The sequence below is a fragment of the Myotis yumanensis genome, unplaced genomic scaffold, assembly GCF_028538775.1.
Source record: "Myotis yumanensis isolate MYYU_CA2020_CCGP unplaced genomic scaffold, mMyoYum1.0.hap1 SCAF_13, whole genome shotgun sequence".
Taxonomy (NCBI): Eukaryota; Metazoa; Chordata; class Mammalia; order Chiroptera; family Vespertilionidae; genus Myotis; species Myotis yumanensis.
This window is the reverse complement of record NW_027223764.1, coordinates 19,613,156-19,628,916: the sequence shown is the minus strand read 5'-3', so window position 1 is coordinate 19,628,916 and position 15,761 is coordinate 19,613,156. Positions and strand designations below refer to the sequence as shown.

The following is a 15,761-nucleotide window of genomic DNA, read 5'->3' as shown; positions in this document are numbered from 1 at the left end:
CATAGTATTCCATCACACAGTAGTATCATGGCTTATTTCAACAGTTTCTCACTGATGGACATTCCAGTCTTAAGAAAGAATTGAATGTAAGTGATTTAGAAAATTTTAAACATGAAAGATCAGCTGGATTTGAGACCAAACATAATGTTTTACAGATTCAAAACTTGCCTCCAGAATATATTTTTATCAGAAGGGGGAATGCTAGCAGGAGAAGCAAAACGATGGGAAATTTCCCTGGCCAATGGGGAAGAAGAGGGGCCGGCGGGGAATTACTGCGGGGTAGGAGTTCGCTAAGGTGCTGCCTACTGCTTATGCAGGAGGCCCTGCTCCAAGCCAAGCTTTCCCTAGGCTGCAGTTCAGATATACCAGAGTGCGTCAGGGTTATGCACCGTGCAGTGATGCGTGGCCATTTCCAGCCTCCTGCTGGGACATCCTGCCCTGACAGGGTCCGAACCCCCACCGCCTCCAGCCCACGCGCGCAGGGAGCGTGCACGTGGTGACCTGCCTGGGACCGGTTCCAGGCGCTGGCTCCTCCTCCCTCAGGCTCTCGCTCTTCTTTCTGCAGTATCACGTGCAGCCGCGCCGGGTGCAGGATGGCGGCAGCGGCAGCTGCAGTGGGTGTCAGACTCCGAGACTGCTGCAGCCGGGGCGCTGTGCTTCTGCTCTTCTTCTCCCTGTCCCCTCGGCCCCCGGCCGCCGCCGCCTGGCTGCTGGGCCTAAGGCCCGAGGACACCGCTGGAGGCCGCGTGTCCCTGGAGGGGGGCACCCTCCGCGCGGCAGAAGGCACCAGCTTCCTCCTGCGTGTCTATTTCCAGCCCGGGCCCGCAGCCCCCGCGGCGCTGGTGCCCGTACCCACCCTTTCCTCGGGGGAGAACGGCACGGGCGACTTGGCTCCACGGCTCGTGTTTATCGAGGAGCCGCCGGGCGGGAGCGGCTTGGCGCCCAGCGCGGTCCCCACGCGTCCGCCGGGGCCGCAGCGCTGCCGCGAGCAGAGCGACTGGGCGTCGGACGTGGAGGTCCTGGGGCCCCTGCGCCCCGGAGGCGTGGCCGGATCGGCGCTAGTCCAGGTGCGAGTGCGAGAGCTGCGCAAGGGTGAGGCGGAGAGGGGCGGCGCGGGCGGTGGCGGGAAACTCTTCTCGCTGTGCGCCTGGGACGGACGCGCCTGGCACCACCACGGCGCCGCCGGCGGCTTCCTGCTGCGCGTCCGCCCGCGGCTGTACGGCCCGGGCGAGGGCCTGCTGACCCCCGCCTGGCTGCGGGCGCTCGGGGCGCTCCTGCTGCTCGCCCTGTCCGCCCTGTTCAGCGGTCTGCGCCTGAGCCTGCTCTCGCTGGACCCGGTGGAGTTACGGGTGTTGCGGAACAGCGGCTCGGCCACCGAGCAGGAGCAGGCGCGCCGCGTGCAGGCGGTGCGCGGCCGGGGGACCCATCTCCTCTGCACGCTGCTCCTGGGCCAAGTCGGAGCCAACGCGGTCCTGGCCGGCTGGCTGTACACCTCGCTGCCGCCGGGCGTCGGGGATCCGGGGGAAGACTACGGCGAGGCGGGGATTCACTTCCCGTGGCTGCCGGCGCTGGTGTGCACCGGCGCCGTGTTCCTGGGCGCGGAGATCTGCCCCTATTCTGTGTGTTCGCGGCACGGGCTGGCCATCGCCTCGCACAGCGTGTGCCTGACCCGGCTCCTGATGGCGGCCGCTTTCCCGGTGTGTTACCCGCTGGGCCGCCTGCTGGACTGGGCGCTGCGCCAGGAGATCAGCACTTTCTACACGAGGGAAAAGCTGCTGGAGACGCTGCGGGCCGCGGACCCCTACAACGACCTGGTGAAAGAGGAGCTCAACATCATTCAGGGCGCCCTGGAGCTGCGCACCAAGGTGGTGGAGGAGGTGCTGACCCCGCTGGGCGATTGCTTCATGCTGCGCTCCGACGCCGTGCTGGACTTCTCCACGGTGTCCGAGATCCTGCGCAGCGGCTACACTCGCATCCCCGTGTACGAGGGCGATCAGCGGCACAACATTGTGGACATTCTGTTTGTCAAGGACTTGGCCTTCGTGGACCCCGATGACTGCACCCCACTCCTCACCGTCACCCGCTTCTACAACCGGCCCCTGCACTGCGTCTTCAATGATACTCGGCTGGACACGGTGCTGGAGGAGTTTAAGAAGGGTGAGCAGTGGTTATCTCCTTTCTCAACTCCTACCACCTTCAAAAGTACTACCCTTTCATAAACGTGAGGCTTCAGGCACCCAAAGCACTTCTTCCGCGGTACCAAAAACTCAAGGGAGACCCCACCTCATGACGCACGGGCCCTTTTCATTTCACTTCTCCTTACCTTCCTTGCAGATGACTGAGCTCTTCTCCTTGGCTTGGCTCACAAGATGCCCCATATTTCTCATTCATCTCATTCCAGTATTTTTTCAGGGCCTATCATTTGCCAGGTGTATTGTTCAGGATGGACTTTGGAAATAGTCCTTGGAGGTCATTGCTTATAGCTTCCCACTCATTACTGGAGGAACCTTTACCAGTTCCCATAGCAAGCAGCCTTTGTTTTAAACTCCTCCCAGGGCTGAAAGCTCACTATTTCCAGGGCAAACTCAATCCACTGCTGGACAGCTCCGCTGCTGACAGTGTCTTGCATTGGAGTAGAAATTTATTTCTCCTAAGCTTCTCTCTGGGTCCTAGTTATAGCCTTTGAATCACATAGAGTAAACCCCAAACACCTTAGACATTCTTCCCCCCTATTGAATTTTCCATCAGCTATTCACTCCGCATATCAAGTACCCACGTTGGAATTAAAAATTGAGTAGGGCAATGAGGTCCTTGTACTTCTTCGAACTGTGGTCCCATGAGGTAGGATAGATCTGGACCTGAGGAAATATTCTGGTAAAGGGAACCACTAGAAAACTTGCATAACGACATGAAAAGAAAACTTGTATGTTCACTTCAGAGCAGTCACCCCCACTCCTTGATGTCATGCTTATAACATGTTCACTGCATGCCTGGAGTTGGTCCTAGGTAACTGCCTTTTGGGGTTGAGTACAATTCACCCAAGAAACATCAGCCTGGGTACTTTGGTGTCAGTCGTCTTGGCATTCCACAGTTTTGCTGCTCCCTCTAGTTAGCTAGAGTTGATCCAGAAGGACCCTTGCTTGTTTTTCAAAATGAAATCCACCTTCAAGAGTCACCACTGAGAACATTCAGAAGATTATCTCACAGACCCTGAAAGCAATTCCAGAAATTATTTGAGAACAGTGACATAGTTAGAAAAAGGTAGAACCTTCTAGATCAGTGATTCTCAACCTGTGGGTCGAGACCCCTTTGGCGGTCGAACAACCCTTTCACAGGGGTCGCCTAAAACCATCCTGCATATCAGATATTTACATTACGATTCATAACAGTAGCAACATTACAGTTATGAAGTAGCAACGAAAATAATTTTATGGTTGGGTCACAACATGAGGAACTGTATTTAAAGGGCCAGAAGGTTGAGAACCACTGTTCTAGATTCTAGAATGACTATTTTGAAGGAGGCACTCATCTATACATATGAGTTGGCATGTTTATTACAAACTAAGCTAAATAAAAAATACTAATTCCCTGACTTTAGAATCAGGTTTCAAATGTAGCTTCCCTGTGACTAGCAGGAATCTCATTTGACTATGTGTGTTTTAATTTGTTTGTCAAAAATTCAGTTTCATTGCCTTATCATCACAGGTACTCTCTAGCTCTTTGCATAGAGAGGTACCTGGGGTCTTCCTTCTGCTACCAAGGGGAAAAGAAGTCAAAAAGCTGTTTACTTTGTGTTGGTATCATGAGAAGGGAGGAAGTGTGTGTGTGTATGTGTGTGTGTGCGTAGCAGCTGTTTTAGCCCAATTTAGGCTACTGTCTCACCTTCTGTCTGTCTCCCCCCCAGTTTTTCCATAATTCATTCCCACTGCACTCTGGGGTTCATCCATCCACTCAGAATTATTCTTCCACTTTGTGTGCCCTACAAAAGGGAGTCTGGATCTGGGCATAAAAGCTGTGAAAATCTGTATAAGTTTGTTAAGGATGTCAAAACAAAATACTGCACACTGCGGGGCTTAAACAACAGAAATTTATTTTCTCACAGTTCTGGATGCTGGTAATTTAAGATCAAGGTTTGGTTTCCTCTGAGGCCTCCCTGCTTGGCTTGCAGATGGCCACCTTCTCACTGTGTTCTTATCCCTGGAGTCTCTCTCTGTGTTCTAATCTCCTCTTTTTGTAAGGAGACCAGGCAGATTGTATTAGTACTCAGCCTATCAGCCTCAGTTTAACTTAGCCACTTCTTACATGTGATACTTAGGATAGAGTGCAGTTTAAGAGTGTCCCATTGTCAGGTGCTTCGAGAAGACATTTTCAATGAAACTCCTGTGAATTCATTGACTCATTTATTTAGTTTTTATTGAGTATCTACATAGTGTTAAGCAATAGGGAGACAGTAAGACTGCCCTCAGAAAGTTAGTCTACAAGGGCATGCAGTGTTAGAATGAGGACAGCCTTCAGAAGCAGGAATTGTGTCTTACTAACCTGTGTATCCCTGGCACCTGGCACAGTGCCTTGCACAGAGTAGGCTACTCAAAAAAGTCGCTATTGATCTGAAATGAGTCCTGTTGCGGTATTTCTACATTTGGTCTGAAAAGGGCTTGTTAGTGTACTAGCAGTTAGTTTGCAAATTAGGTAGCTCACAAAAGAGAAGCAGGCCATTACAGTGAACACCGCGCCAAGGAAGATATGTCCACATCCCTTCAGAGCCATGCTCTTTCCTCAAAGTGTGGCCCATGAGCCAGCAGCATGGACCTTGCCTGGGAGCTTTTGGAAAGGCAGAATTACATGCCCCACTCTAAATCCACAGCATAAAAGTCTGCATTTAACAAGCCCTCAGCTGACTCATGTATACATTAAAGTTTGAGAAGCATTGCCTTTGGAGAACCCTTATTAATGGTGATTGATAGATTTACTTAGGATAGACTAAATACAAGGAATAATTATCAAGGTGGGTGTTCTGTGACTCCAAGCTATAGAATACAGTGCTAATTTCTACAAGAGTTATGTTTGCACCATAGGGTAGGAGAGGAAAGCCGAGTTGGACTACTCTTTTTTTTTTAACTTTTAAAAATAACTTTTTTTAAGTCCGTCATAAAAACCCTTCCATTTCCCTCACTTCTTGGCATCTCAAGTTACTTCACTACCTACACAAACCCCTTAGGAGATAGGAGAGGAAAATGATAATATTTTAATAGGAGCAACAGTTGCCATTAATTGAGCGACAACTCTGCCAGGCACCATGCCAAGCCCTTTACATACTCAGAACAACCCTCCAGGGTTGGTATTATTAACTCCATTTTACAGATGAAGAAACTAAAGCTCAGGTTAATTATATGACTTGTTCGATTTCCCATAGCTAATAACTGACTGGACTGTGATTTGAACTAGGTCTATAGGGCCCCAAAGCCTATTCTATGTCCCACTACCTCAGTCTTACTCCCCCTACCATCCCAGAACTCCTGCCTCCACAGGGTTCAAAGCGGCCTTTTTTAGCTCTGACTTGTTGCCTATGGCTGATTCACCTCTAGTTTCTGCAGGTGAGAAATGTAGCTTTTATAATAATTATTATTATTAACATGCATATTGCATTTGACAAAACATTTCTACCTACCTTTTCTTCTCTGATCGTAAAACAACTCTGCAGGTGTAACTGAGAACCCTAAAACTGCCTGTGATCATCACTCAGCTTTTATACTCCGAGGCCCATATGCAAATCCAGTTCAGATGACTCTTTTTTTTTTTATTGTTTAAGGTATTACAAATAGTAGTACATATGTCTCCTTTTTTCACCCCATTGACCTCCCCCTCCCCCAGCGTCCCCTACCTCCCTCAGATGACTCTTTCTTATTCATATGGGATTTTACCTCTATAGTTCTGATGATCCCAGGTCTTTAGAAAATGGAGAAAGGGAAAATGGTCTTTCCAGCTAGCATGCTAGCTATACAAAAGGGAACAATATTTCTCCCCAGTGGACTGTGAGTTCCTTGAGGTCAGAGAATGAATCTTATTTACTTTGTATTCTCAGGATAAGCACAGCAGTCACCATGGCTAGGGGATGAATACACATTTATTGAATAAGTGGTTTTAAATAGCTAACTTCTATATTGCTGTGTTTGAGTGAGGTAAACCCTGAGTTCAGAAAAATTAGTGTTGTTTGTTCCATTAACCATAACCAATCTTTCCTCTTCCTCTTGCTGGGTTCTTTACCTCAATTACTGGCACCACTGTCCCTCTAGTCTTCCAGGCTTACAGACCTCTCCTTCACCACCCACCTTCATCCTACTAATCACTGTCTTGTCTGCTCCCGCTTCCATAACAAATCGTCATACACTGGGTGGCTCAAACAACAGAAATTTATTTTTTCACAGTTCTGTAGGCTAGAAGTCCAAGATCAAGGTTCAAGCTGATTTGTTTTCTGATAAAAGCCTCTTCCTGTTTACAGAGGGCCACCTTCTCACTAGTCCTCACATGACCTTTCCTGAGTGCATGCTCAGACAGAGAGAGGGAGAGAGAGAAAGACAGAGGGAGGGAAAGAGAGAGAGAAAAGAACAGAAAACACACTCTGGTTTCTCCTCCTCTTCTTATAAGGACACCTTACTGTTGGATTAGGGCTCCCCACTTATGATTTCCTTTAACTTATTCAGTTCCTTAGAGGCTGCACTGGGGTCTTAGGATTTCAAGGTGTGAATTTGAGGAGGAGCAACGTATGAATTTATGGACATTTAGTCCATAGCAATCACCAAAGTCTGCAAAAAGTTTGCCAATATTTCACCCAAATTATTTCTTATATGTATACATAATTTAGTCCACTGTTTCTTTCACTTGGGTTATTCATTGATTTTATTCAACACATAGTTACCATGTACATGTTGTGTAGACACAGTAGAAAACACCAGCAATATGGTTCCGGTCTGCATGGAGTTTTCATTCTAAAAATGCAAGAGACAGAAATTAAATAAGTGAGATAGTGATTAGGAGCATAAGCTTTGGTGCTAAACTTCCCAGGTTGCACCCTAACCTTAGACAAGTTTCTTAACAGTTTGTCTCTTTTGTTAGCTGTAAAATTAGGATAATAATAGTATTTATTCATAGGCCTGTTTGAAATAGTCAGACAATATTGCATTATAGTGCTTATTTAGTAACTTTCGTATAATAAATGTTAGCTATGATTATTCAATATAAACACAAATCTACTACTCATTTGTGCAAATGCCTCCTAAGAGGTTTTGCTGCTTCCAGTTTTTGTCTGTCTCAAATGTATCCTCTCCAGTGCCACTAAAATAATCTCCGGTGATGTCATCCCCTGCTTTAAACTCTTCTGCACTCCCCACCCCCTGCAGGATGAAGTCCAAGCTGTGCCCTCATCAACTGCTCCCTGCTCACCCCTCTGGCCTCATCACTCACCACTCCCTGCCTCAGCTGTGTGCTCCAGCACCATTAAACTTGTGGCCATACTGTGCTATTTCTTGTCTTTGCCCCTTTACTCAAGCTGTACTCTTTGTCAGGAATATGCATTGCCTGACTGACCCCTACTCCAGTTCCTCCTCTAACACTCAGCACACCGGCCACCTCCTCTGTGAAGCTTCTCCTATAAACCCCATATTGCTGGTATTGAACGAACAGGCTCTATTGTCCATATTTAAGTATTTGTGCTACCAACACATATAATGAGCAGCTGGAGAGCAAAGAGTCTTTGTAGCTGTAGCACCCTAACAGTGGATATGACACATAGTAAGTTTTCAATAAATGTTTGTTGAATGAATGATTGAAGGACTTGAATATAATGGAAGGGATCTACAGAGCTCTAGTAAATGAATTAATTATCCCAGCCCCATCATCTGGGACTATGCAGCAGGACAAAGTCAAATTGTATGTTATTTATTTTTAAAATTTTTATGTATTGATTTGAGAGAGAGAGGGAGGAAGAGAGAGAGAGAGAGAAAGAGAGAGAGAGAGAAAAACATCCAAACAGACAGTAAGTGCTCAGTAACATTTTCATTGAGAAGTAATCTGGTTGAAAAGTCAGTGTTTTGCTTATGACTCCAAATTCTTACGTGAGCTATTTTATTAGGAAGAATATCCATCCCATTGTTTAATTCTTTAAAAAGCTGCCAAAACATTAGTGCTGCATTTTGTGTCTTTCATAAAAGAAAATCAAAAGTTACTTTCACTCAAAGTTATATTTCACTGGTATAATTAGATGTAATGTGCTTTAAAATATGTCAAACGTTGCTAAATAATAATTAGTAATATTTAGGATGAGATGCTAACCTTCTAAACAATAGAGCAAACAGTAAACAAAGTCTAGGCTCATGTACAGGGAAGAAGAAAGAAAGGACATTAGCAAAAGTAAAAGTAATTAATTATACAAGGTATAATATATTTCTTTCAAATTTTTCATTATGATTATTATAATATTGCTCCACAATAATTTTTTTCTCAGCCTGACAAAAGAAATACCAGGTAACAATAGAATCTAAGCTGGAAGGGGCATTGAAAAACCTGAGAGAAAATCTAATTCACTCGTTTTTTTAGATCTAGTTATCTTTTCCAGGGTATAATAGCCTTTATTGTCAGGCTTTCTTTTTATCTAATATAAATCCCACAGGCTGCAGTTCAATTCAATTTCCTCTTTTTTATCATCCTTTGTGAGTCCTCTTTTATTTGAAGAATATAGTACCTCACCTCAATTCCATTTTTTAACAACCAAATACACTTGGTTATCTTTCTAGCTCCCTGAAAGCATTTGGATGTCTCACAGGAGGCGGTCTGTGGATTCTCCTAATATGAATCCTCTTAAACTGGTTTACCTCTGGACCCACATTTGGGACCCCTGGACCTTCAATAACAACTCTCAGTTCTCTTTATTTTCCGCTGTCTGTTCCTTTCCAGATTGAGATTTTTCTCAATTCATTTCTTCCTTCCTTTCCTTCTTCCTTCCTTTCTTCCTTCTTTCCTTTTTTCATATGGCATTATTCTATGTCAAGCCTCCTACCCTCCTGGTGCTTACAGTTGAGTAGGGATATATACAATAGCCAATAAATAATTACAAACAGTGACAAGTGATTTGAAGAAAAAGCATAGGGATCTATGAGAGCATATTAGAGGGGCCCTAGTTCTGTGGGTAAGGATAGACTCCCGCTCCTTGAGTGCTATTTGGGCTGAGTTCTCCAGGATGGTGAGGAGCGTGCCAGAAGAAGAGCTCAGGGGAAGGGAGCAGACATGCCAAGGCTTGAGGAGCAAGGGCCAGTCTGGGTGCCATGCGAGGCTCCTGGGCCATTTAACATCCATGAGGAAAAACACTATCTTCTCCAACCAACTCTCCCTCGACCTCTAGTGACTGCCAGCATTGTCTGAGCAATTGAATGCAGTAAGAATCACTGAGTGCCAGCCTACCAGGGCTCTGGGAGAGGCATGTGGATACAAATATGGAAAAGGCCCTGTCCCCCAGGAGCATGAAAGGAGGAAGGGCCCCGATGGAAATGATACAAAGCACCGTGAAGGACAGGCAAGGGCATCCAGACAACATCTGCGGCAGAAGGGAGAAATAATTCCCTGGGAGGATCTGGGAAGTGGAAAGAGAGGGACTTTGGTAAGCAGTTTTAACGGAAAGGGGCATTCCAGCTGAGGCAGGAGCTTGAGCTAGAAAAATGAAGGCAGGGAGGGAGCCAAGGCTACATTTGAGTGCTGGCAAAGCAGTGATCATATGCTGCTTTTCTTGCAGTAAAATGGGGGACTAGGTAGAATGAGGGATTTGTCAAACATCATTTGTTTCCTCCAAATGCTGAAAATGTATCTCTTCACCATTTTTGGTGGTGATATTTCTAAAAGGTTTTATACCCATTTCTGCCTTTCGGAACAAAGGATCCTAAATGTAACTTAATCTTTCCTTGATGACACAGGAGCATGGTCATGAGAATGTAGTAATTTTGTGCAGTATTATAAAGCGGTTCTCTGTCTACTTTTTTATTTTTTTCTGTCTGCTGGCTATCAGCTGCTGGTTCTCTTCGAGCCGGCCTCAAGCAAATGCCTGCCCCACTCAGCACAAAACCACTCTTTCTGAGCCTATTTGAGAACTCTATTTAACTGAGAAACCAAGTAAATACACATGTTGGGAATCGTGTGCCTGGTATACAATACACTTGAATAAATATTTGTTGAATAAATGATTAATTAGGCTTTGACTAGGAGTTGGGGTACAGAGTTGGTATACAAACCTGGGATAGTTCCTTCTGGGACCAGAGTCAAAGCCGTGCAAAGTCAGACCTCCAGATAATGGGTCGTTACACTGCTATTTTTATAGTGTTGCTTAGCAAGCCAAACTGCCAATCGGCTTAGTTTCTAGTGACTAACAACTATTTTTTCATGCGCCAGTGATGCTGGTTACCATGGTGCTCTGGGTGACACAGTTGGCTTTTTTATAATTGCCTTTCAGTGGCTTAAGAAATTTTTTTGTGATAAATGGGTTGATTACTCTATTTCCAATGAATTGGAGCAGGATAATTACTACACAGGACAGCCTCTCTCACTCCTTATTTTTAAACTAGTAACTAGAGAAAGGAACTTTTGTTTTTCCAAATCAAGGTGGTTGCTGTATGACTGGTAGGGTAACATTTTTGTCTTTCTCTTTCTGATTTGATAGAAAAAGATTTTATTTGATTGTATTTTTTTTTTAAATACCAGCATGTGTTAAGGTAGCTTTTTCTCATCTGATTCCAGTGGAATTCTTCAATATTAAAATATAAACTTTAGGACTTCACAGACCTTTGTAAACACAGAAGCTGTAATTATTGGCACTGTTAAAATTCTGACATGTCATATATCATCACAGAGAAGTATCCTCTAAAAAGCCAAACTTTTTTGCAGTCCAGGACTTTTTCAACTTATTAAAGTACTAGAGGCCCTGTGCATGAAATTTGTGCACGGGTGGGGTCCATAGGTCTGGCTGGCGATCAGGGCTGACCGGGGTCAGACAGATCGGGGCCTGTGGCCAGGGGGAGGGACGGGGGTGGGGGAGGGAGGGACTGCGGGAGGTTGGCCACCAGCCCCAGGAGAGAGCTGGCCCTCGGTGGGGTCAGGAGAAGAGGCGACGGTTACCAGGCTGGGTGCGGAAGGAACAGCCAATGCCACCGTTGAGCACCTCTCCCCCTCCTCCTTCCCTCAACACTGCGCCACGACCGTGGCAGGAGGGCACTGATTGGGGCCTGTCAGCTGGGGGGAGGGACAGGGTGCAGGAGGTTGGCTGCTGGCCCCATAGAGGGAACCAGCCCTCGTCCCCCTGAGAAAGGGGCCATGTCTGCCTTCACCCACCCCCAGTTCCCCATCCCAGCCCGGGGCCCAACCCGGATCAGGCAATTGGGCCCTGCTGGCTGGGGGAAGGAACCACGGGAGGTTGGCCAGCTGGGGAGGTTGGCTATGGGAGTGCACTGACCACCAGGGGGCAGCTCCTGTGTTGAGCATCTACCCCCTGGTGGTCAGTGCACATCATAGCGACCAGTTGTTCTGGTTGTTTCAGTCATTCCGGTCGTTTGGTCATAACAGTCACTTAGGCTTTTATATATATAGATAGAATGATAGAGCCAGAAAAGGCACCTTGGGGAACATCTGGTCCCATCCTTTCATTTTAAGGTGGAGAAAACTAAGGCACAGAAAGGACTAATAAAAATAGCAATGATAAGCTCTTGAGTTGCGAAGCCTTTACACTGGCAAAGATCTTTCCAAAACAGTAGCTCATTTGCTAACCATGCATGTGAAGTCAGTAGAATTTATCCCTTTTTTGTATATGAGGCACCTGGGATCTGGAGACACAAGTGTCCTGCTCAATGTTAGTGACTGAGGCAGAACCAGAAGCCACATCTGTGACTTGCTGCCTCCGACCGTGGAACCACAGAGAGTTGTAGACACCTGGGCTCAGATCCCAGCTCCTCCTTTTACTAGCTGTATGATTGGGGCAGGTTCCTGTACCACTTAGAATGAGGTTTATCTTCCTTCTTCTTAAAATGAGAATAAAGGTACTACACTGTAAGTTTACTGCAAAGGCTAAAGATAATGCCTGTAGAGCCCTCAGGACACTCCACCATTTGCTTCTTACCTCACTGGTCTAGTTACGTGAATAGTATCTAGTTAGACATTTTGTATAGCCAGTGCTGATCCAGCCCATGTAAAAGTCACTGTATGGAATAAACAAAACTGAGAGCTGTTTACTTTGGATAGGGCCCAGGAACCAAAATTGAGTTCTGGCAATATCCTTACATTTCTTTTATCCTGTCATCAGTTAGCATTAGGTTTCTTCACCCATCACTCTGCCCTTCCGCAGGCATCCCAGGCAAATAAAAAAACAAAACACAAAAACATCAGATCAATGAAAGCCTTCAAAGCAATCCACTAAAATGAAATGCCAGGCAAAATACTGGAAGGGTTGGACCAGAAGGCAAAAGTATGGTGAAGAGGTGGGACTGTGACTCCTTTCCCCTTCCCCGTTCAAAGCCCTCCTCCTCCCTCGCTAATTCACTAGTGAGGTGCTGGGCAGTAGCTCTGTATAGTACTTTCCTCCAGGCTCAGGGCCTTTACAAAATAAGTTTCATTGCTTTTAAATGCATCCAAGATAGGAAACCTGAGATCTGGCCTGAAATGTGGAGTCTGCAAGGTGTGTTGGGAAGAGCAAGGCTGTGGAGTCAGACAGACTTGGGTGCGTTTCCTGGTTTTGCTACTTAATAACTCTGGGCCTGGGGCAAGTCACTTTATTTTTCTTAGTCTCAGTTTTCTTGTTCACAGATCAGTAATAACAATCCCCATTTTGCAAAGATATGACGAATATATGCACCCAGTGAACACTGGCAATCACCACTATGGCAAACACTGGAAAATGGGGTGAATGTTAACCTGTGCTCTCAGGTCAGCTTGGGTTAGATCAGAAACAGTATGGAGATCACTGGAGAAGCTGTAGGTGGTCTTCACGTAAATGAGAACCTTCGAGTGGCTTTTGTCTGGCTTACTTCTCGCAGGGACCAGCCTAGTTTGACCACACCCCCTCGGCTGTCCCAGAATTAAGTACTCTGTGGACAACTAAGACCAGCCCTATTTACCTTTCAATGTATCTTTCTCATTCTGAGGTTGGTTTATGGCCTGAGAATGTCTCCATTAGCCAAAGCTTAACCAGATTCTGGGGTCATCGTGGTGATTTTTAAGCAGAGGATCCTGGTTATGGTTAGTTGAAGCTGGAGAGAGACAAACTGGCCTCAGGGGCAGCCTCTAAGACCAGTTCTGAGTCTGAGAGGCCTGGGGTTAAAGTACCCATTTTTGGTTAGTATGCCTTGAAGTTTTCCACAAACCCCAGCTAGGATGGGTCCTATTTAATTCCCTGAATTCAGATATTGGCTCTACCATTTATTAGCTAAGTATCCTCAAACCAGTTATTTTTTGAATGGCAAATGAGCACAGTACATTTTGATAGAGTGGTGGAAAAGAAAGCAAGATATATACCAAAAACCACAGAGGCCTTTAATGGCAACAAGAAGACTTCAGAAATGATCCTCCCTGGTAACTGGAAGATGTTACTGAGATGGGAAATAACCTCATAAATGACTAGGATGGACTAGAGCTGGAAAAAAACAAAAAGGAGGATTGCTTAGGACATCAGAACAATCTGCCAGGATGCAGTGAGGAAGTAGAAATTAAGGACTACATAAACTTACAATTGGAAGAGGGTAAAAATCTGAGACTTCATTACCTTGTGGATGCTCCTTCTCAGTCTGCTTTGTTAATTCCTCCTACATCATATTCATAGATATGTCCCCAGCGCTTGGAGCAGGGCCTCTCTATATCAGATGCTCAAATATCTGTTGCATTAACGTTGCATTTCTGTGACCTCTAAATGTTGGAATTCTCCAGGACTCAAAGGAGGATCTCTTTGTCTATTCTCACTCCCTTGGTTATTTCATTCATTCTACCAAAGATATTGCCAACTTGAGACTTGTATGTCCAACTGCTACGTGATAGCTCCAGTTGGAGGTCTAAAAGGCATCTCAACCTTAAGCCTGTCCAAAACTGAGCTTCTGCTCTCTTTGCCAAACTTACTTCTCACACAATATTCCCAAACTCTGTAAATTGCAGTTCCATTCTTGCAGTTGTTCAGGTCCAAAGTTCTCTTTCTTTCCCCACAGTCAGTCCCTCACGTAGGCTCTGCTTTCAGCATATGCAGAGAATCTGTCTACATCTCACCACCTCACTGCCGCCATCCCAGTCCAAGCCGCCACCATCTCTCACTTAGATGTGTGCCAGAGTTTCCTGTGAGGTCTCTCTGCTTCACCTTTGCCCACTCTGTGTCCATTCTTAACATAATTGCTAGAGTGATCCTTTTAAAACATAAGTCAGATCATGTCACCAATTTTGCCAAAAAACAAATAAACTTAAAAAGGGACAAAACTCTATAATGGCTTTATTTCACTCAGAGTGAGAGCCAACGTCCTTACAAAGCCTGTTCAGGGCTGATCATAGCTGCACATACCCCACCCCCTACATGCCTGACCTTGGCTCTTACCGCTGTCTTCTCCCACGCTCTGCAATCACCCGGTTGCCATTCCTTAAGCACATCAGTTACAATTCCAACTCTCATGGCCTTTGCATTTTGTTCTACTGCCAATATACCCCCCAGATATCCACAGGGCTCCCTACCTCACCGCCTTCAGATCTTTATTCAAATATCACCTTCTCAGGGAGTTCATCCCCTGCCTCCCCTACCTAAAATTGTAACACCTACTTGCTCACTCCCACACTCCCTCATCCCTCTTCCCTGCTTTGCTTTTCCTCTTAGCACTGCGCAATAGATTTTATTTGGCTTGTTCTCTCTCACCCCCATTTACTAACATGTAAGCTACAGAGGAACATTACTTTGTCCATTGTGTTCATTGCTGTATTTCTAGTGCCTAGAAAAGTGCTTAGCACATAGTAGGCATTCAATAAGTTCTGTTGAAAGAATGAAGAAGATACAAATTGGAAGAGTGTGAGGATTTCTTCTAAATAGGAGCAAATGAAAAGAAGGTTAAAAATGACTCCTAGGTTTTGACTCTGGGTGACTAGAAAGTTGATGGTGCCACTTATTATAGCAAAGAGGGAGGAAGAGCTGGAATGATGGGGCGTGAACATCATGTGTTCCTGTTTGGGTAGATGATTCTGATGAGACCAGGGCACAGCTCAGGCAAAAATGTCTAAAACAGGATGAGAGTTCAAAATAGACACTGATATTAAGATACCAATTTAGTTCTCAGGAAAGAGGTAATGGTGATACTTAAAGTGATGGGCTCTGCTGGGATCGTTAACAGAGAGGGGAAAGAAGAACAGAGGATCAAGGACTGGAGTAGAGGTTCTTTTTTTAATATAGTTTTATTGATTTCGGAGAGGAAGGGAGGAGAGAGAGATAGAAACATAAATGATGAGAGAGAATCATTGGTTGGCTGCCTGCAGCACTCTCCACACTGGGGATCGAGCCCACAACTCAGGCATGTGCCCTGACAGGGAATTGAACCATGACCTCCTGCTTCATAGGTCAACGCTCACTCAGGCCCACCAGGCTGGAGCGGAGGTTCTTAACTACAACTGCCCACTGGAGTCTCCAGAAGAATTTTTAAACATCCCAATGCCTGGACTATGCTGGGACTGAGGCCGAACTTCTGCATCGGTCACAAGCTCCCAGGTGATACCAGTTC

At 45.8% G+C, this 15,761-nt stretch overlaps 1 protein-coding gene across 1 annotated transcript in view; it reads left to right on the top strand.

The window, feature by feature from the left end:
* The first annotated feature begins 593 nt into the window (after positions 1–593).
* Positions 594–15,761, top strand: part of CNNM1 (cyclin and CBS domain divalent metal cation transport mediator 1) — a 50,546-nt gene continuing 35,378 nt past the window's right edge. The window contains exon 1 of the mRNA XM_070432546.1: positions 594–2,157. Coding sequence (XP_070288647.1) covers positions 594–2,157 — 1,564 coding nt within the window. The remainder of the gene's footprint in view (positions 2,158–15,761) is intronic.